General features: G+C 35.9%; 2 protein-coding genes across 4 annotated transcripts; one reads left to right on the forward strand and one right to left on the reverse strand.

Moving 5' to 3' along the window:
- Positions 1 to 9,698: 9,698 nt before the first annotated feature.
- LOC131627129 (coilin-like) lies at positions 9,699 to 16,605 on the forward strand. 2 transcript variants are annotated; one of them, XM_058897959.1, is made up of 13 exons: positions 9,699 to 10,034; positions 10,123 to 10,187; positions 10,301 to 10,567; positions 10,863 to 11,069; positions 11,555 to 11,591; positions 12,418 to 12,519; positions 12,778 to 12,949; positions 13,068 to 13,099; positions 13,761 to 13,955; positions 14,363 to 14,434; positions 14,517 to 14,678; positions 15,892 to 16,129; positions 16,238 to 16,605. In XM_058897959.1, the coding sequence occupies exons 1-13, from the start codon at positions 9,831 to 9,833 to the stop codon at positions 16,426 to 16,428; spliced, it is 1,944 nt and encodes a 647-aa protein (XP_058753942.1). In that variant the 5' UTR covers positions 9,699 to 9,830; the 3' UTR covers positions 16,429 to 16,605. The 2 variants fall into 2 exon arrangements, with proteins under 2 accessions (XP_058753942.1, XP_058753943.1); XM_058897960.1 differs by having other exon boundaries at positions 12,793 to 12,949.
- Positions 16,065 to 19,870, reverse strand: LOC131627128 (protein-tyrosine-phosphatase MKP1-like). Of its 2 annotated transcripts, XM_058897958.1 has the most exons (2): positions 17,519 to 19,870; positions 16,065 to 16,633 (listed from the first exon to the last, which is right to left on the reverse strand). In XM_058897958.1, exons 1-2 carry the CDS (start codon positions 19,445 to 19,447, stop codon positions 16,616 to 16,618), a joined length of 1,947 nt encoding a protein of 648 aa, XP_058753941.1. In that variant the 5' UTR covers positions 19,448 to 19,870; the 3' UTR covers positions 16,065 to 16,615. The 2 variants fall into 2 exon arrangements, with proteins under 2 accessions (XP_058753941.1, XP_058753940.1); XM_058897957.1 differs by lacking the exon at positions 16,065 to 16,633 and having other exon boundaries at positions 17,138 to 19,870.
- Between the last annotated feature and the right edge of the window lie 2,750 nt (positions 19,871 to 22,620).

A 22,620-nucleotide genomic window follows, 5' to 3' on the forward strand; every position in this document is an offset into this window, starting at 1 on the left:
AATAATATATTTTTTGGCCTATTCCATTTTTGAATAAAAATATTTGGATCATAAATAACATTTTTCGTAATAATAAAATTAAGAACTTTATGATACAAAGATCAAAAAACCACAATTTTAATGTGGTGGCAAAAAATTAAATAAGGGTATTTTTGACTTTTTTCACAACCATTAATTTTCTTATATTATAGATTAATAGATTTGTTTTAGAAGATAGATGTGAGAAAATGATGAAAGAGAAAAAAATAGAGAATAGGGAGAGATTTGATAAGTTTGATAAAATATAAGAGTTGTACTACCTCTGGTCCCATTTATAAGAAAAGATTCACTTTTTAGATACATTGAATAAATAATGTATCTGGACAATATATTGTTCAAATACATTATTTATTCAATGTATCTAAAAAGAGAATCTTTTCTTATAAATGAGATCGGAGGTAGTATTATTTTAATAATAAAATTAATAATTTTATGGTACAAAGACCAAAAAACCACAATTTTAATGTGGTGGCAAAAAATCAAAAAAGGGTATTTTGGACTTTTCCACAACCATTAATTTTCTTATATTATAGAAGAGGAAATTTTAATAAAATAATAATTGAGTTTATTTCGCATATTTAAAAATTATTTTATCAGAGTATATTACCCTAAAACATGAGGATTGATTATTTAGGATTTTCTTTAGTAGTAAAGTGGTTGAAATTCAATTTTTAAATGTGAATATGTGAGTTGTTTCTAGTTTGAATTTGCGTCTCTGCTACTAATATTTCTGCATACCTAGTAATTAAGTTGGCTTATCGGAACATCTAGGATTTTTAATTCAACTTACAAGATTCAATATTATACCAAATTTTTAGGTTTTCGATAATTCGCAATTAAAAAAACTTAAAAAAATATGATTGTTTTTTTTAAAATAAAACAATGGAAATAATGAAAGTAAAGGTACAACAGAAAGTATATGTTTAAGAGAGTGATTCAATACCTTGCCCTCTAAGAGGTGAGGGCTATTTATAATGTTCTCCTTAGCGTGTGGCTAGTGGTCACGATGTTTTAGGTTCGGTGTGATTCCAAGGCCCAAAATGTAGGTGACAGTTGAATTAGTCCTCATCTAGTCAGGCAAGGCGAACTAGCCGTTGGCAAGGATATGATTATTGTCGTGCTCTGATGATCCGGCTTTGTGGAGGGGCCATCGTTCACGTGTGCTCGACTGTTGGGCAAAAGAGAATAATGTCCTCTATTCGTCCTAGTGCGTGGGTCAATGCTTATTGGGTCGTTTTACACTTATGAGTGGATTGGGTCAATGCTTATTGGGCCAGATCTACAAATAGGAGTGGATTTGGCCAATTCTAAAGGTTGGGCTAGTTCAGAACAAGAGCTCCCTAAGTTGTTGCTTCCGGGCGTGGGAGTGATGACTTAAGATCAACTTTGATGTACGAGGAGAGAAGGTACCGAGGAAATGGCGTTTTGACAAGCAGAAGTTCGTGGGGTGATGAAGGGTTAAACTCGGCGAACGGAGATATGAACAGGTTAGCTGAATGTGAAGAGATGGCGTATTTGTGCCCGCCTCGAGCCTCGTGTTGCATTTAATGCATAATCATGGCTAATCTATCCCTATGAATTAGAGTTTAATGATGATTTCGTCTGGCCCAGACTGAGTGTGCAGGGCACGTAAGGGAGTTTTAAACGTCTATAAATACTCGAAACCCTTATTCAATTGAACTTTACGCCCTGTCTCTCTCTTCATACTCCTACTCTTTGCCTCTACTATCCGTCACCGCCGTTGTTGCCGCTGTTAGCTCTTCAATTTCTCAAGCTTTTAACTTTACTTCATTCATTCCAAGTAAGTTTAATCTCTTATTTCTCATTTTTTTTGTTACATTCTCTCTGTTTTGTTTAGAAATGCATGTGGATAGGATATATTAGGATGACTTTATGTGTTTTCCAATGAAGTGTGGGTGGTTTGCGACAGCATTGACATTTTCTTCATCATTGTCGATGAGAGTTTAGCATGAGTTCGCTGTTTCCTTCGTCGTGAGTGGTATTCTGAGCGTGGAGCTTTTTAGATTTTGGTTGAAGTTCTTCTGTTCATAGAAAATTGCATGAATTTTTTAGTGGAACTTCAACCAGAATCTGGAACTACTAGAGACTTCGTTTGTCATTCACGATGAAGATGTCGGGCACCGCTCTCAGAGTCCTGCCTGTTGGTTTCCTCATCGGGGAGGTTGGCTATCTGCTTTTCGAGTAGGGGTATGTGTTGCACCCCAATTTTTGACCTCTGAGATCCCATCATTTTCTAAGTGTTATGATCATTATTGTTATACCCCAAAATTTGCCCGCGTCTTTTTTTTTCAAAGAGAAGTCAAAAGACTTCTGTCTAAAAATTTGGAGTTTTATACAATCTTGGATTTTTATTTCATAAATATCCTGATTTTTATGAATACTCAATTTTTAGAATTTTTTATACAATATTTTGGTTCGCTGTTAAATTTATTCTTACATAAACGCCAAATACTGTTTATCACTTCATACACTGTTTATTTGAGATTTATTTTCAGATAAATAATGCTGACGCAGTTGGTACAGAATTAAAATTTGCAGGCGCGGAGTCCGGGTTTCAGATTATACTGGTAACAATTAAATTATTATTGGTTTTATTTTCCACTAATTTTTATTTTTATACTATATTATTTTTTCAAAATCTCTTTCTTTCTTTTCAAATATCTTCCTTTCTTTTCAAATCTCTTTCTTTCGAATCAAATTCTAGCTTTATTCTATACCCCTTTTCTTTTCAAAAACCTACCATACTTTTTTTCAAATCCTACTACTATTCAAACGGTACCACTCCATTCCCAACGTCTCTATCTCTCTCTTTTCACTCTATAAATACTCCTCATTTTTTCCATAAATTCTCACATCAAATTTCACTCATCTCCCAAATTTCTCAAACTTCTATCTCATAATTATTTTCTCTTCTTCCCCGACAAAAATGGCAAAGTGGATGGATACACTTTTTCTTATAGTCATCACTATTTTTACGGTGATCATGTCCTTCTTCTGTCTGCATAGTCCTGAAAAATGCGGACCTACGATGGTTACACTTCCGATCATCTATTTTCTGTTGTTCATAGCATGGATTATTAATCGTCATATGTAAAGTTTGTCGTATCTTCTGTTTTTTAGAATGTACCGTTCTTTATGTTTACTGTACTGTTCGCTACGTTTTGTTTAGGTAATATTTGTACTGTCAGTATTAAGTATTACACTATCTATTATACCGTCGTTTAATTAGTAAGATAATATTATGTGTGTTTATTGCTAGTTAAATATTTATTTTTCTATGCATTAAATCCCTTTCAATCTTATTATTGACGGTAATTTTGTTCGCGTACAATGTATTTTAGTTATTTATTATATTTGTGTTTTTCTAACAAATCATGTAAATAATTTCTCACCATTAACACAACAAAAAAACAAAAAGAAAAAATTAACTTTAACTGTTAAGTTTTCACTTTAACTGTTACGTTAATACCCGGACAGCTAGTTACCAGTCAAACCCGCTATCAGCGCAATTCTCCGTGTTTGTACCATCAGTCAAATCAATTTTTCGCACTTCAAATTTCCAAGATTTTGTTCTAGAAGTCTTCTGATAATCACGTGATCAACAGAGACTCAACACTGCACAAAAATCAAGTACGCCTAACTGTCTCCTACACAAACAGTCCCTAACTAGGGTTTTTGTTTTTGTTTTCAGGAGAACGAGTTTTTGAGACCTCAAATGGATTTCATGGATCTCCATATGTCTCAAAGTACCACCAGACAAATTTTCAAACTTCGATTCGCTCGGACGCACAGTCAACAGCTCAAACAGTCAACAGACGACCAGTTTGACCAAAAAGTCAAAAGACAGTCAAAAATGCAATTTTTTGTCAACATCCATATTTTGTCAAAAGATTCATCATGTGATCAATGGTTGATCATAATTCATCAAGAAAAGTTCAGAAATCGACAAAACTCCAAGTTTCAAAATTAGAGTTTTTTACCTAAAAGTCAACTGAACTTTGACCGACCATAACTCTCTCATAATTTATCAGAAAAATTCCAACCAAAGCTCATTCGCAAGGAAATTCAATTCTCTACAACTTTGATGTTGGGACCAAGGTCAAGAAATGCTTCCGCCTAAGAGATATAAGCCAAAACATTACAGGTCATTTTCAAAGTCAACAAAAAGCAGTTTTTTGTCAAAGCCCATATCATCAAGATAACTTCTCCAAATGCAAAAACGCTTCCAAAGTGGGTTGTAGAGGACATCTTGGGCTTTCCAAAAAGTAAAAGAACACTTTCATAGGATCAAAATTGAGGGAGATATGCCTTGATGAAGTTGACCTTTTTTTGGAAAAATGCATGAAACAAGTAATGACCAAAACTTGATTCTTTTTCAAAAAGGCCAATTCTTTTGTGATTCAATCTTAATTCCCATATGTCTAAAGGGCATCCACGACCTATCCATGATTCATGACACTTTTATTTCATTTTAATTAAATTTTATTCATTTAAAGTTTAATTAAAGTGAGATAATTCAAAGATATTATCCAAGATGCTCATGTGATGCAAGCAATGACCATTCAAGATGCTTAAATATATTATTGCAAGATTGAAGAGAATAATACTTGAGTGTTTTAATCATGGTTAATAAATGCACTCATTGAAAATATTCCATTATCATATTTTTTCCACAAAATCAATCATGAAAATTCCAACTAGCAAGGGTTCAAGATCAAATCATTTTCCTATAAATAGAGCTTCATTTTCTTCTTTCAAGGGGAGAAAAAAAAGGGGAAGGAACACAAAGAACAACAACAATCACCACAAAGTCATAGCTTAAGTTTATATTTTTTGCAAAAGTTTCAAGAAACTTGTAAAAATCAAGGCTCATTCAAATACCCACTTTCAATCAATTTCAATCACTCTATTCCACTCCTGGGACATCATAGAGTAAGTACAATGTAATTTTTAATATGTAGTAGTGTTAGGAGTTCATGAATTAAAAACTCCATATTCATGCATATTTTCAATTTCTCAAAAAAAAAAAGTTTTAGTTTTAGTTTTAAGTTGATAAAATGTTTATTTAATTTTTAACATAAAAATATTTTATTTCTTTTCATAATTAATTTATTTTGCTTAATTAATTAGTAATTATGTAAATATTGCTTTTTTTTAATTATTTTCAACCAATCAAAAAACTCCAAAAATATTTTCCTTTTAGATTTAGGTTTATATTTTTTATAATTTAATTTTTGACATATAAAATAATATTTTTCTTGTTAAGTTTAATTATTTGTATAATTATTTGTTTAATTAGCCTGTTAGTTAACTTAAAATCAATTCCAAAAAAATCACAAAAAGAATGAATTAAGTTTAATTTGTTTTATATTTATTTTTGTATATTATTTGATATTATTTCTTATCTTTTTCCTTTGTCCCGAATCAGAATAAAAGATCAAATATGGCAGAGATTGTATGCAGTTGATTTAAGACTTTTGGAAATTTATCGTGTAGTCGCTATGATTCTATCAAGCTTCTGATAAATTTTCATTTAACTTTAAATCCGAGATCATCATTCACTCACCATCGATCTTCACTAACATCGTGGATATACTTGACTAGCTTCAAGATGATTCTCGTGCTAACATACTAACAATTAACTTTAAATTCCGCATTTTATTATATTGTTCTTTATATTTCTTGCTTTATACTTTATTTTATCATTCATCATATTTATGTTTATGTTATTTTCTCTTTGTCCATTTGGACATATTTTTTATGTTTATGTTATTTTCTCTTTGTCCATTTGGACATATTATTTATATTTCTGCTATTTTTTCTTTGTCCATTTGGACATATTATTTATATTTTTGCTATTTTTTCTTTGTCCATTTGGACATATTATTTATATTTCTGCTATTTTTTCTTTGTCCATTTGGACATATTATTTATATTTCTGCTATTTTTTCTTTGTCCATTTGGACATATTATTTATATTTCTGCTATTTTTTCTTTGTCCATTTGGACATATTATTTATATTTCTGCTATTTTTTCTTTGTCCATTTGGACATATTATTTATATTTCTGCTATTTTTTCTTTGTCCATTTGGACATATTATTTATGTTTCCGCTATTTTCTCTTTGTCCATTTGGACATATTATTTATGTTTCCGCTATTTTCTCTTTGTCCATTTGGACATATTATTTATGTTTCCGCTATTTTCTCTTTGTATATTTGGACATATTATTTATGCTTCCGCTATTGTTCTTTGTCCATTTGGACGCATTGTTTATGTTTCCGCTATTTTTCTTTGTCCATTTGGACGCATTGTTTATGTTTCCGTCATCTTCCTTTTGTCCACTTGGACCATATTTTTACCTTTGAGCTAAAACATTAATAATCAAGATAAAACTAAAAAAAAGCACTTTGCACACTTGCACCTCTATGGTTTTCCCTCTTATTACTTTTTTTTTTAATCATACCATCATTTAAGAAAAGTATTAAATGCATAGGAAAGGTCTTATAAATTGAGAGTAGATAACTCCTAATTGCTTGCTCAAACACTTTCATTTTCAAACAACGTATTTTCAAAACTTCTCATCTATTTTCAAAACTTTCATCTGGTATTTGAAGGGCCTTATTCCCAGTGAAACTCTTCAGAGACCTATGTGACCTATTGTCCATTTTCACTTCTTCTATTTTCAAATCAACAAAGCATTTAAAAAAGTGAGCTAAGCAATTAAGAGCCCATCGATAACCATGGATACAAAGGGTGCTTAAAACCTTCCCTTTGTATAACCAACCCCCCGAACCCAAAATCTGTCAAAAGGTCTTTTTCTGTTCTTTTATGTCTTTCCTAATATAATTGGATAAAATAAAAGTCGGTGGCGACTCTTGCAAAAAAATAAAAAAAATATCAAAGACAAAAAAGAGCAAGGAGTCAGTTCGCAAAAAAAACCGAGTTTACAGTATGGACCAGGGACACTGTCCTCGGGCCGTTCTACACCCTCTCACTTGATTATTGGTGGAAGGATGAATTTGATTTGCTTTCGAATTCACTTGTTTCCTCTGCTTTTTAGGTGAAGATGACCAAACCTATGGACAGAGTTACACTTACTTCAACGTCTTCCTCCTCATTGATTCCTCCTCCTGTCGAGTAGGAGATCCTAGTAGAAGACTGGGTGACAGCTGTTGTGTTAAGGATGAGGTCCCTCTTTGCCACAGACGTTACTGATGTCCATACTGAGGTCGAAGGGTTTGTAGGTGCCACCCTGACCGAAGCGACTAGGGTGTGTTCGTTCCTGACGAGGAAGAGAGGATATGTACTAAGTACGAGCCTGATCGAATTCTTGTATACGAGGTGGTATTTAGAGAAATGGGCTTTCGTCTGACCTTTACGAATTCTCAAATCGCTGTCCTCAACCATCCGGAGCTTGCTCCTAGCCAACTTCATCCGAACTCCACTGCCTTTATGAGGGCATGTGAGCTTACCTGTCTATACCTCCAAATCGGGGTGACGGTTTCTTTCTCTTCTACTGTTTCCACGTTCAGCGTCAGACCGCCAAAGGGCGGTATAGCCGAGTTTCCTTAAAGTAACCGAAGAAACTCTTCAAGGCCTTTTTCGAAGTCGGTGAAACAATTCAGAGCATGATACTTCCTTGTTCAGCCGCATACGAGGACGAAATTAAAATCAGTCTTCTGTTTGATGAGTTGACGAATCTGATGAGTTGAAGTCCTTCAAGACTCGGGCAGAGCTGGTCGGACACATTAGGGTTTTAGAGGATGAGTGCTTGGCCACTGCCCATGAGACCTATAACTTGACCATTGCCCAAATGAGGATAGTAAATTCGGGGGTTGAGTTGGTGACTGCAGGGACCAGGCATCTTCACCAGGTTTTGGATGGGCAGACCGTGCCTCCAAACCTCGGGGATGGTAGCGGAGGAGAAAAGTCCAGCGCTCGCGTTGAGCAAAGTGTGCCCATGGAGGAAGAGGCTATTTAGTTGGTTGTTGTGTTATTTGTTACTTTTTTTGTTTCTAGCCTGCGTGCCATTTGTTCAGATTTTTTGATGAGGGTATGCCCCCTTTTTATGATGTACTTATTTTACCGTCCTTTGCCATAATGGTCTAGTGACTGACACAATGATCTTTAGCGTTTGGCTGCTTTTTATGTTAAGTCTTTAATACTTATGTGTCCGTTTTTATGGTTTCTTTTACTACATATGTTGTATGTGCGCGTAGCTTCTGTTATTAGGAGTTTTGCTCGATAATTGTGTGATCGCCAAGTGTGAGGAACTTGGTCGATTTGTCGGGGTCACGTGCCTGGCATGGGTGAATCTCAGGTTCATTTGATATTGTAAATTTCACGGCGTAAATAGTCCCTTCGCAAGCAGGGCGTTCTACCATCGTGGTACGATTACGACGGGGGAACTTGACTTAAGTGTCCCCCCAAAGGACTAAGGATCTGCTCGTCAAAAGAGTGGATACTTGTTATTTTGTTTCAAGATGAGATGCCCTGCTAGTACCTAGGCTGACACCTATGACCGTAAACGTCTCATCGTCCTCGAGGAGATGATGTGCTCGGTCTTAGTTGTAATATTGTTTTAGCTTTTCGGTGTTCCATGGTCGAGCAAGCTCTTCTCCCTGTAAATTTTCTAGGTAATAGGCTCCCTTTTCCGTATTTGCTCGGACACGATATGGGCCTTCATAGTTTGTTGCCAGTTTGCCTTCACGAGAATCTTTGTGATTTCTCTTGAGTACCAAACTACCTACTTCGAACTCTCGTTTGATGACCTTTAGGTCATTTCGCAAGTCGATTTTTTGTTTAAGCGATACTTTGTGGAGGGCAGAACCTATTCGAACTTCTTTGACCGGGTCGAGCTCCTCTCTGAGAGCTTCGTCATTCATCTCCTCATCCAAAGGAGCTTCTGTTCGTCTGGTAGGTTTGTGTATCTCGATGGGGATCACTGCTTCTGTTCGTCTGGTAGGTTCGTGTATCTTGATGGGGATCACTGCTTCTGTTCCGTAGGCCAGACGAAATGGAGTTTCTCCTGTGGTCGAATAGGGAGTGGTTCGGTAAACCCAAAGTACATTGTGTAACTCCTCGACCCACCTTCTCTTAATCTCGTTGAACCTTCTCTTGAGGCCTTTCAAGATTACTTTGTTCGCAGCTTCTGCCTGCCCGTTAGTCTGGGAATGCTCGATTGATGCGAATTGTTGTATGGTTCCCAACCTTGTGACAAATTCTTGAAATTTTTTATTAGTGAACTGAATCCCGTTATCCGTAACAATTGCAAACGGTACGTCAAACCGAACAAATATGTTCTTTTTCTAAAAACAGAGCATGTTTTATGCCGCAATCTTGGCTAACACCTCTATTTCTATGTCCTAATAAAACATATCATCACCTTTTAGTTATATGTTAAAAAAGTGTTACACATCGGTCCACATTAGTTTTGGTTAACAACATTAAATAGATAAACTAAACTAGTAGATGAAAAATGTTAAGAGAAATATTATATAGAGACTAAAAATAAAATGTGATATTTAGGGAAGAAGTAAAATATTTAACCCAACAAAATTATACAAATTTGATTATTTTTGGTTGTATTTTTCCATTTCCTATAATTATTCAGACAAAGATTAAAAAAAGAAAATAAGGAAAGAATCAGCGTTGTGTAAATGTGAGTAGGGTCTTATATACAGTCAGTCATCCAAGAGTGAAGAAACCATTTGTGTTAGCTATCAAGGGTTTAAGAAAGGGTCACCGTGGCTGGCAAAGCCGCAACAATGACGACGGCGATGACCGAAAAAGTGAGACTCCGATTGTTCTTCGACGATCCCAACATGCTCAGTAAGTCAAAGACGAACCAAGGCTTGAACCGTTGCTGGTTCCTTCTAAAACCCCACCTCACCACCATTTCCGATCTTACTTCTCATCTCCAAACCCTTTTCCGCCTCCAACGCTTCTCTCCCGCCGGCATCACTCTTTCGGTATACATTTCTCATACTTGCATACCCTTTTTATTCCTCTTTTATCATTCCATTGTTCCGTTTGTTTAATTTATTGTTTTTGATTCAGATGGATGGGTTTGTTTTACCGTCGTTTGAGTCTACTTGTATTTTGAAGGATAAAGACATTGTGTGGTGAGTTTTATTTTTTATCTAATGGTTGAATTGAATCTTGATGATGTTGTTAACTTGTTAACTTGTTATAGTTTTTATTACTTATTATTGTGTTGTTTGCATGTGTATGGTAGTGTGAGAAGAAAGGGAAGTAGGTTAACTGATGGTAAACCTGCAATGCTGCCATTAGAAGCTTGTGAGAATCGGTCTATCGAGGCTCTGGAGCTTCTTGCAATTGAGGGGATTCAAGAGGAGAGGCGAGAATATGAAACTGTTAACCTAGATGATGATGATGATGTTGATAATGATCAAACTGAAGATGTGGTTTATGTGGAAGCTAAATCGGATGGGAATACAACTTCAAAGAAGAGAAAGGCGTCCAAGAAGCTTAAGAGCCCTAGGTTTGTTTCTTCATATTTTCTAACTGTTATGCTTACAAGCCTGGGAGCTTGTTAAGTTGTATGAGTTTTGTCGTTTAAGATGCATTTTTTCGCTTTAGGGTGTTTAGGAATCTAGTTTCATTGAAGTAACTTTTGTAAGGATGCTCATCATGGTTTGTCCGAACTACTTGTTTTGATTTTCAACTTACCTAGGGATCTGCCTTTTGTAGTTATTTATGGTTTATAATTTCTGTAGCAGTTATCTGAGGATGTAAATGTTATCTTGTTAGTTTGATTCCATTATTTTTGTTTTCAGTCAGAAGAAGATTAAGATGTCTACCACGGATAACTTATCAGTCATTCCGGAGGTCAATGATGAGGAAAATGGAAGTTTGAAAGACGGTGCTCACCGCCAGCCAAGTCCTGCCAAGAAGTCATCAAAAAAGTTGTCAAAAAAGTCTAGCAACCGTGATTTAATTAAACAAAAAGATGACCAAAATGGGTCAACAAGCGATGAAACAAGGTGCATTTTTACCAGAGATTTATCATTTATACGATGTTTGGATTTTATACATATTCCATTTTCTAATCGTAAATAACAGTGTGTATTTGGAAAATTTTGTGCAAGACACTTAGCTGAGAAAATTTCATTGACAATTTGTTGAATGCTTGGTAATCTTATATTCTGGCCATTTTTTTGTTTTTCTATCTACACTTTTTGATTGAGAGATGCACTTACATGAAGTAGGAAACGGGGTTTAATGTATAAGCTGTTTTATTCCTGTATCCCTACTATCAAATCCCTTATTTTCATCCAAATTTATACCCTTGATCCCCCACAATGATGATGTTTGTTTCCAACATATTGAAAGTAGGAAATTTTTTTGCTTACCTCTTTTTCATCCAACTTTATACCCTTGATCCCCACAATGGTGATTTTTGTTTCCAGCATATTGAAAGTAGAATTTTTTTTTTGTTTACCTTTTTTTTCTTCTATATTTCATATAGGTCTCTTCAGCCTCAAGGTGAAGGCGAAACTAAAAAGGTACTGTTTTATTTTATGGTTTTGAATACACATTTAACTGAGGCTTTATTACCTTGATTAACAGATTTGAAATAAAATAAAATAAATACTCAGATTGAAATAAATTAGAGTAAATACTTAAATTGAGCCTCCAAAGATACACGGGGCGTTGAGTTAGTCCTCCAAGGATATTGGACACAAGTTTGGTCCTTTGTAGTGTAAATTCAGCATCAATTTTGGCTTAGATCGATGCCCTAAGAGATAATAAGTGAATAAATTGATGTCCATTTGAAACATTGGATTGCCAAATTGATACCTAAAATTCTTTGGAATACTGGCTGAGTCCTGTGTATTTGGAGGATCAGTTTTACTTCAGTAAAAAACACTCCTCTCCCTAGATAATAAAGCAACATATCCTTTATATTTAGGTCAAGCAAGTAGTATACTATAGCACTTGGAGATTACTTGATGCCCATTAAATAAGTTATTGCTGTTTTCATGGACCAATTTCCTTGCTTCTTCATGTCATCCTTACTACTAGCCAATCCCTTCACCGAAAGAGGGGAAGACTGGCCGTCTCCTTTGTATTTGGAGGATCAATTTTACTTCAGTCAAAAACACTCTCCCGAATACTGAAATAATAAAACAACATATCCTTTATATTTAAGTCAGGCAAGTAATACTATAGCACTTGGAGAGTAGTTGTTGCTCATTAAATAAATTATTGCTGTTTTTATGGACCAAGTTCCTTGCTACTTCATATCACATTTACTAGCCAACCCCTTCACTGAAGGAGGGGTGTTCAAATTATCCGCTTTAATTTACTGTTTTTATTTTATTTTGTTAGTTGCCTAGCAGAAGTGCTCGGCGGAAAAAGGCCAAAAGAAAGTGGTTGAGGGAACTAAAATTAAAGGAGAAAGAGAATGAGAATGAGAACGAGAAGGAGAAGGTAATCTGATCTAGTAATATTACTGAAGATGCCATTTACATTTTATATGAAGATTGAAATGAGTTACTCTTGATACTACTTATTACTGACATTTTCTATACACGGTGGTGTTTACTTGTTGGGGTATACACTTCATATTATTGCAAGGGTGGAAATCATACGTCAGTCTTATTGGGATCACTTGTCTTTGGTTACGTTTTCAAAATATATTCAATCATTGTTTTTGAAAGAAAATATTGTTCTATTTCACATTTTCAGCTTCATCTGGATCAGGTGCTTGAAAAAGATGATCAACAATTACCTACCAAAGATAAGAATTGCATAGTTGCTGATGTGCTTCAACAATCCGATGAAGAAAGTGAAGCAGATGACGACATGGTTCCTGTGGAGATCAAGCCAGGGCACATTCGGTTTCAGTCCCGTGGAAAAGGTTTTTAAAGCACCTTTGTTACTGTATAGATTTATAAACTAGCGACTGTATTTTTCGACTTTAGAATTGCTTTCATGATCTGATTATATGGTACATATTTATGGTGTATTTGATGCAGATAAGGCAGTGCCAGAGAATCAGTTCCCAGTGGTTTGTTTGACTTTCCTCTATCATTTACAATTTTGGCTGTGTTTAACTTATTGCCCAAAAGAGTTAATATCAAATATGTGATATAATCAATCTGCACATAGTTGTACTGAACATTAGTATGTTTGCATTTGATCTTTTGTTTTGTTTTGTTATTTAATTTAATTTACTTATTTGGGTTTTAGACTATAGCTTGATGAAGGATATGAAGTTTTCCAGCCTCGAGTGACTTGAAATCCAATATTGCAAAATTTTAAAAATAGAATTGTTACTCTTAGGGTCCTTTCCTAGGTCTGTAATGGATGAATGGAGAGAGTTGGGGGTAGCTGAAATTATTTAAGACTAAACCTTGGACAGAATCAAACTGTTCCTTAATATTATCAATTTTTAGCCCTTTATTGATTTTGTTCCTCTAAAACAGCCCATGCAATTCATATCTTAATTCTAACTGGAGGGCCTAATAGTTCAAATAGTTTAACTGACTATGTTCGTTATCTACTCAAGAAATTTGGCCCATAATGTTAATTCTGTTCCTGTTTGATTATAAAGTCAAAAGCTTGCAGTAGGAAAAAGTTTATCTTGGTGGTGTTTGAATTTCATGAGGCGTGCTACCATTTGATCACAGCATCCCTGTTGATGTGTATATGTTATATGGATGTTTCAGGACACATTTCAGTGGAGTGGTACTACCAGCAAGAAGAAGGGTCAGAAATGGGGTAAAGAGAGGACCTCATCCCATAAACAGGATGATTACGAGCAGCCCCGTCAAGATTTTCCTACTGTTCAGAATGCTGGGAAAAAAAACACATTTGACGCAGTAGATTTTGAAAAGCTTACACCTTACACAGACTTGCCAAAGGTTATTATTTTATTTTCTTCCAAGTGTGTCCTTGTGGCATGTCTCATCCTACCAAGCACCCAGCGTTGTCCATGGGGGATGGCGGTCCATGGCGGAGAGCCAAAATCCCGCCATACCGGGTGCTTTGTGGTGCCATTATAGCGGATTATGGTGGAAAATCCTGCAATATCGGTAGATATTTAGCATAGCTGCAAGCCCAAAAACCGCCATGTGTATCCGCCATAGCGGATATTTGGTAACACTGCAAGCACCTATGAAGTTAATCAACCAGCAGTGTATTTGATGTTTTTTCAGCGGCCTTTTGTTATACCATTCAAATTCAGAATTTTATTCTGTGCTATGAATCTGTAAATTGTGCTGCCTTTTATTCTTTTGGTGCTACTAAGTAGTTTCTTCATATATTGCAGGAAGGAAATGTTATTGCTTATCGATTGATTGAGTTATCAGAATCTTGGACTCCTGAGATCTCCTCCTTCAGAGTAATTATCAAGTCTACTTTTGGACTATCTTATAAAAAACAATTTGTGTCAGAAGTAAGAGTATGCATTCATGTCCTTGCAGGTTGGTAAAGTAACACAGTTTGACAGTAAATCAAACAGGATATGGCTAGAGACAGTTTCAGAATATCCATTTGACTTTAGGAAGAAAATAGATGACCTAGACGACGATGCAACACCTGCACAGTACGATCCTTCCCCTTATCAGGAAGATGGTTCTTTAGAGGTAATGTAATTTCATTTTGTTTTTTCCTTCTAAAAATCATTTTATGCAGTAGCTTATTTAATGGGGGGTAATTCTTGAAAAAATTGGTGCCGATATTTTTAGTCTTGCATCTAGTTATACAGCCCCACCATAAAATAAACTAAAATAAAATTCCATTCTATGTTGTTAAAAGCGGCTGGAGCGGCCGCTATAGCGGCGCGATGCGGAAAATCCGGCGAGGCCGCTTCCGGTGGTACCGGTACAGCGCGAAATGGTGAAGCGGCTCAAAGCGGCTTGAGCGGCCGCGAAATCGGGTTCTGGAGCGGTTCGGAGCGGCCGCTTCCAGACGCTTTTCCATTTTCGTGGGTCAAGTCGACTCAGTTTCCGGCAAACAGTGAAACAGGTGGGGAGAGAGCAGAGAGAGGAGAGCAGTTTGCGAGAGATAAGAGATAAGAGAGATGTGATTCTGTAAAAGCTTTCCAACAAACAGGAGAGAGAGAACATTTTTTTTCTTCTTGGCGGCGCTTTTTCACTACACCTTTCTCTCTCACCTAATAACCTAGGGTTTGACTCAATGATGGGCCCAAGTTTTTTTTGTTGCTCTTTTTTATGCTTTTTGGGCCATAAGCCCAAAAGTAGTTGCTTAATTTACTAAACACCACTCCTCACTATTATTTGAACCCCCTTTTTTTATTTTTTATTTTGTATATAAAAAATATATTAATTAAAAAATAAAAAATATAAATAATGAAATAGCGCCCGCGCCGCTCCCCGCTTCCGCGCCGCTCCTATTTTGGGGTTGACCGCACCGCGCCGCTTTCCGAGATTAACAACATAGATTCCATTATCCAACTGGCATGTGAGTTTTGCCCGATATAGCAAGCAAATACTACCAAGGTTTATTTTAAGGACAAAATTTAAGTGCCATTCATGAATATAATACAGTAGATGGATTGAATTCTTTAGTTGATTTAAAATGGTTTTATTTATGCTCTACTTGTACACAATTCTCGTGTTGAATTGTGATTCAAAAATAGTAAAAACAGCACAAAGAATTGTACCATCATCTTGGATTGAAAAACGGGCTGCATATTTAATTTTAGATGGATTTAATTTTATCTTACTCAATCCTGGCATAGCATATACGCTTGACAATGAATGTCCAATAAACTTGTTTATCTGACAAGAACATGCTGTGTATTTGCATGAAAATGAAAGTATTTTCCTTCTGCAGATTGATTATGTATCTCTTGCTGATGTTCGAATTATTAAGCATGGCCACTCGAATTTGGCAACTGTAGTTGCTTCTAATGATGCTTTAGTAACTCCATCAAAAGCAACTAACAGAAGTACTGATGCTTTGGTAACTCCAACAAAAGCAACCAACAATAGCACTGTTGAAAAACATGTTGGTAATCAAACTCCTGTTGGAAGCTCGAAGCCACAAAAGGAGGGCCATACCCCTGCTAAAGGTAATGTACATCTTACAATTCTTAAAGTATACGGTTTATTGTATATAAACATGAAAACATCTTAATACACCTGCACCATACTTACGTATGGGGATTCTCTTTTTACAGAAAACGGGGAAGTTAACGTTTGGGATGAAATCAACGAAGCATTAAAAGCAAAGAAGGCCCGGCTGTCGCAGGGGGATGGTTGGAAGAAAGATGATAGTTCAAGCAATAGGCCATGGTCTCAGAGAGCCAAATGCAGTGCACTGGGTCCTACAATGGCACTTTTAAGATCACAGAATGGCTTTAAGAAATAGTCCTACACTTAAGCCTTGTTTACTGCGTGTCTCTTTTCCGCAGATTAGTATTACATGTTTTTTTTGTGGGTATGTATATGAACAAATTACCCATACTGCCATCTGTAATGAATGCTACACGTCCTGATTTCAGTATGCTAGTGGGAAAAATGTTTTGGGGTGCTTATTTCTAGTCCAGCTTTTGGTGTTAGTAGGTGTATTCCTCCTGAAAATGAAGTAGAAAATTATCAACTACTAAGCAAAATCTGGATATGGTCGCATTTAAAGTGACAAACATATGCCGTTAGTATTTTGTATAGTTGGCCAACTGAATTGTATATCATATAATGGTATAATAGTATTTTAACTGATAGTTGCATTGCATTTAAACAAACTAATAGTTGACTGAATCAGACCAAGCATGTTAAACTAAATCAATTTTCCTATTAATCAAATTGAAACTTCATTTTGTTTATCAGTGCAAACAGTGACCAATTACTGATGGTACTAACATCTTACAATAGTCAATAAGTGATCATTTATACACTCAAGTTCCGCTGTTGTTTCATGCAAAGGTTGTTTGATTTGTATACATCAATTTAATATTAGTGATTGATGGATTGCTGGCTAGCTTCGCCTCATCATTATGGCAATAGTGCTGAACTGATGAGTAAACAAGAATAGGAAAACACCTAATGCACTTAAAATCAAGAGAAAGATAGGCTCTATATCTCACTAAATTTAATATTTGTATATTTATATATTGGTTTGTACTTCAACAGAACCAGTGCACAGCACGCATACAATCTTTATTGGGCATGTACTGAATAGAGTCTGAGTGTGTGTGAGTGCAAATATACACATAGAAATCAGCCAATTCCTGCTCCACTGATTCTATTCATTTCTCCTCTACTTCAAGCTCAGCCATCTTATTACATAACATAGTACCATGATCTTCTTTATTACTAATCTCACTCTGCTGTTCAACAGCTGAACTAATGATATCGTTATCTGCTATTAGCCATTTCCTACTGTTTTCATTATCAGATTTATTGTAACTATCATTTTTCTTAACATCTAAGTCAGGCAAATGGAATGACTGTGATCTTACCAGGTTCTTATGGACTTTAGAGGATTCATTGACAGAGGGTAGCAACATCCGAGGCGGTATATTACTCCCTCTACGCTGTGCAATAGAGAGAAAAGATCCTTTTGATGGTAAATACGAGTTTTCCCCTCCCAAGGTGTGATCAGTTGAAAATGACTCTGAAGGTGAAGATAGAAGAACTTCTTTGTTAAGTAAAGAGGAACTCGTTGAGAAAGACAGATCTTTAACATACAAAGGTTCAATTGATTCCTGGCCAGATGGTGATGGCTGCTGAGAAGACACGAACGACAAGTCTGACCAATTAGTAGAGGAAGGTGAAAATGTAAACGAGCTTGCATAATCAGAACTTGAAGGTGAAAGTGTTGGTGATTTGGAATTGAATTTTGGGCTGCTGCATAGAAAACCACAAGGAAAATAACCGCCACAAGGAGATAGTGGCAGCAAAGAAGAAACACCAGGATCAGATTCAGACAAGTCCATGGCTTCAACAGTATCTTTTCCTCTGTCCAAGCTGGTTAGATAGCATTCAAAGGAATCTGGGGAGCCACAGTCACTGGGATGATTTGATGACGGTGACGCAGACAAGGGATCATCATCAGCTACAAAATCTTGTTTTTCTTCCTCCATAATCACATCACACTTCCATTTAGGAGATGTTAAGATTTCTTTCATGACGCCACTAGCAAACTTCCGCCTCAATCTTGCCCAGCCATGTTCTCTAGCAGGAAGGCAAGTTTCCGATCCAGCACCAGTTTCAGAAAAAAGAGGAACAACCCCACCAGAAATTGCCTTATCAAAAATCTCATAATCCAAATCATAAGCATCGACTTTTCTTAGACCAATCTCCATCTTTTCATTAGGCAAAACCAGTTGTTTATCAGAATCACCTGATAATCGATGATCATCAGAAAGAGCAGCCCAAAACTCAGTTGATTCTTGATCTTCACGGATACTCAGAATCGGACCATTTGCTCTTTCATAGCGCACGACCTGAAAAGCCGCACTCTTTGCATTGCATGACATAAACAAGTTACAATTTTTTCCAATCCAAACATAAATAGCAGAAGGAACATGAACAATGAAAGCGCCGCGAGAATCAAGTGCTAGTGAACCTGGTTGGTTAACCATCTTCGGAACAAGATGAAGAGGATCATACGGAGAGTGAGGAGCCATTCGATACATCCTTAAAATAGAATTAGGACTTGCAGGCATAGCATGTACACGTTTCTGACACTGCAAGAGTTGACAAGCAAAACCCATGTTAGGATTTGTGACTCCCCTTGCAGTCTTCACAAACTGAAAAGCATCTTCAAAGCTCTGCCCTTTCCTCCACATGAGATAAGCAATCACCAAAGCCGTCGATCGAGAAACCCCCTGACAACAATGAACAAGAACACGACCACCTTGTTCTCTAACATCCTCAAAGTAATCAAACACATCATAGAGAACACATGTTATATCCTCCGTAGGACTATCCTGCAACCAAAGAGTTTTATAAACAAAATCACTTTTGAAATACTCAGGACAAACAAATCCAACACAGTTAAGCACATGTGTTATTCCTTTCTGTCTAAGAAGTTCATGGTTTTTCGCCACCGTGTCACTTCCTAAGTAAATATGTTCAGCAATTCTGGAACACTCTTTGTCAAAAAAAGCCAATTTATCTCTTTTAAACTGAAAATCCTGCACAGGTTCATTCGTTGCGATGGAACCTCTCGGAGTCTGTGGAAGTGGCCAAACACCAAGATCATCAGATCCAGCACTTGGCCATTCCTCAACGCTACGTTTATTGATCGAAAGAGGTTGAAGAGGTGGCAAGCTCGGTCGCGGTGGTTTACGGCTGTTTGGAGAACGATCTGTCCATGAAGCTGAACGTGAATAGGTTCTCCTAATGGAGGGTGGTTTCATCTCTTTACCTTCTTCTCCTAACATGTTGATGTTGCTAAAAGGGTGATGAAAAAGATTGAAAATTGATTCACACCCATTGAAGCATTTTTGCTATAGTGTTGAATATTGAGTAGGTAATGAATTGGGGTTGTTCAAAGATGTGGTAATAGTAAAAGGGTAAGAAGGTGGTATTTGCGGTTTTTGAGTCTACAATATTGTGTTCCATATTCCCACCTAAAACACTTGACTTTGTCTTTGTTTCTGTCTTTGTTTTTGTTTCTGACTCTGACTCATTCTTCGGGGAAGGGATTGAGAAGATTCAAACAAACAACGCAATAGGTAGTTACAAAAATAGAATGGTTCTGTTGCAGGGATGGAAGAACAATTCTAGGATCATGTCCAATTTATCAGAACAGAACATAAAAGAAACATAGGCAGATCAAAGAGTATGTTGTAGTAGTATTATTTATTTGCTTGCTTGTAGTTATAGTTTTGTTGAATTGAGTGGGGCCCATTAAACCATAGCCATGCATGCCACGTAGGAATTTCTCACTATCGAGAGTCCTGGTCTTACACTTACACATGCGAAGGAATGTGTCAAAGTGCCACGTCACCAACCATGGCCTTTTTTATTTTTTCCTTTCGAAATAATATATATTTTTTCTATTGCAGGAGTAATAATTTTTATATTAGTAGGAGCAGCATGGCAAGGCACACATATAAAAAATTGGTAACCTATTGCTGTTTTTATTAGACTTGGGAAAGTCTACTAACTAACAAACTATCCTAAGAAGAAAACAAACTAGTTATCATTGAACAAATTAGCACATGCTCTACCTAACTATTAAGAAAGTTGTAACTAACTATGCAAGAAGAGCTAATATTTGATAAAGGAGTAGATTATATAAATATGTAACAACTGTTGGAGGCAATTCGAGGGATGAAGGAGCATATTATACCTGAGACACACTTTGTGAGAGACACACCACTTGTCTACCTAAAACTTTAAGGTGATAGGTGTGTTGGTTATTTCACTTATAAAATGTTGTTCTTCAACATTCATTTGTATCCGTTGAATCTCTTCAACTACATGTATCTGCTGACTCTCTTCAACTACATGTATCCGTTGACTTTCTTCATCTACAAGTAAGCCGATTCATTTCTCGAACCAAAGACTCTGATACCACTGTTGGAGGCAATTTGAGGGGGACAACGAGAGAGTATATTACACTTAGGACACAATTTGTTAGAGACACACCACTTGTTCACCTAAAACCTTAAGGTGATATGTGTGTGGGTTCTCTTACTTATAAAGTGTTCATTCTTTCCTTTTCTAACCAATGTGAGACTTCTTCCTCACACTTGATTCTCAACAACAACAAGCCTCATTTATGGTAAACCTAATGTATCATGGTAAAACCATGTAAAAAATTGTACCTACCTGTCTAAGACAATTAAAAATAGTTATATCATTTCGGTTTGACCGACATGTGTCAATCAATCTCACGCTATAGCATGTCTTCAAAATAATCTATAAATTGTCTCAATTCAATATAATCATTACTCCAATCAATAAAAATATAACATCTCTTATAAATTCTAAGTGAACCATGGATAATATTGAAGATTTAAACATGATTTCAGTTGAGCCTCATAACGATTTAGTGGTATCATTCAATAACTTTGACACAATTGATCAAGTGGTATCATTCAACAACTTCGACACAATCGACCAAGTGTTATCATTCAATAACTTTGATACGATACTCATAACCACACCATCAAAAGTGTTGTCGCTGTCACTACACTCGTCTTCATTTTATTCATCGCTTTCTACCATCTCTAAGAAGCTCGATGCTGAGAACAATCTCTTGTGGTGCCAATGGTCAAAGCTCACTAACTCAACCACTATCTTGTTAACCCTAAAATTCCTCCTAAGTTGCAACAATTGCATACACATAATTGAACTTAATCTCCAAATAGTTTCAGTTTTGGGAGAATAAGATAAACTCCTACTTGCTTGACTTTTATCTATAATATCCAAGGAGATGCTATATCTTGTTATATGATACAAACACCTATAAAAACCCTGAGATGAAATACATGCGTGTTTTCAACATTTGTCATCCAGTTAACTTGCGCATAATAATTACCCACAACGATGTATTATGCTTCCTTTGTGGATAACGTAACACTTGCTTGTTTCTTGCTATGCTAGGAGACGAACGAGATTCCAAGCAAATGAAACATACTACTGATACTTTTTATATCCAATTTAGACTCAACAAAATCATAATCGAAGTACCCAACTAAAGTACAATCTACCCATTTGAGGTACAATAAACCCTTAAGTGGTGTGCTAGTATAAATGTTTGTATTTAGATGTATTATATATGGTCAAGATGTGGAGTAAGTTAAATAATAAAAATCACACCAATGTTTGGAAAACTCAGATCTTGGAGAATATCTTGTTAAATGCTTGTAAATGGAGGGAAGAACCCCCATTTCTTGAAAAATCACACCAAACATTGGAAAACTCAGATAGGGAATTGTTGAGATATCTGGTCTGAGAAGGTTGGAACCGTGACTACCCAATCGCTACCTGGAACTCTTAATTTTCTCTTCCATCTCTTATCTCTAAATTTTTATGGGATTATAATATACTAAAGGAGTGCTCAGATTGGTGTTATCTGTTCAAGGGTGTAAACAACATATTTCATCGTCGATCAAAAGTCTATAATAAGTATACTTAATGGTATGTATTATAGTACATATTTACACATAGATAAAAGTAAGTTCGAGGAAGGTAAACCCTGTATACTCATGATGAAGACCTAAAAATTAGGTTCATCTATAAGTGTTCAACTGCAAGAATCAGAGAATATATTGTTAAATGTTTATAAATTGAAGGAAGAACCCCCATTTCTTGAAAAATCACAGCAAACATTGGAAAATTTAGATGGGGAAATGTTGAGATATCTGATCTGAGAAGGTTGGAACCGTGACTACCCAATCACTACTTGGAACTCTTAATTTTCTCTTCCATCTCTTATCTCTAAATTTTTATGGGATTATAATATACTAAAGGAGTACTCAGATTGGTATTATCTGTCCAAGGGTGTAAACAACACATTTCATCGTCGATCAAAAGTCCACAATAAGTATACTTAATGGTCTATATTATAGTACATATTTACACATAGATAAAAGTAAGTTCG

Source organism: Vicia villosa, unplaced genomic scaffold (assembly GCF_029867415.1).
Source record: "Vicia villosa cultivar HV-30 ecotype Madison, WI unplaced genomic scaffold, Vvil1.0 ctg.000349F_1_1, whole genome shotgun sequence".
Classification (NCBI taxonomy): Eukaryota; Viridiplantae; Streptophyta; class Magnoliopsida; order Fabales; family Fabaceae; genus Vicia; species Vicia villosa.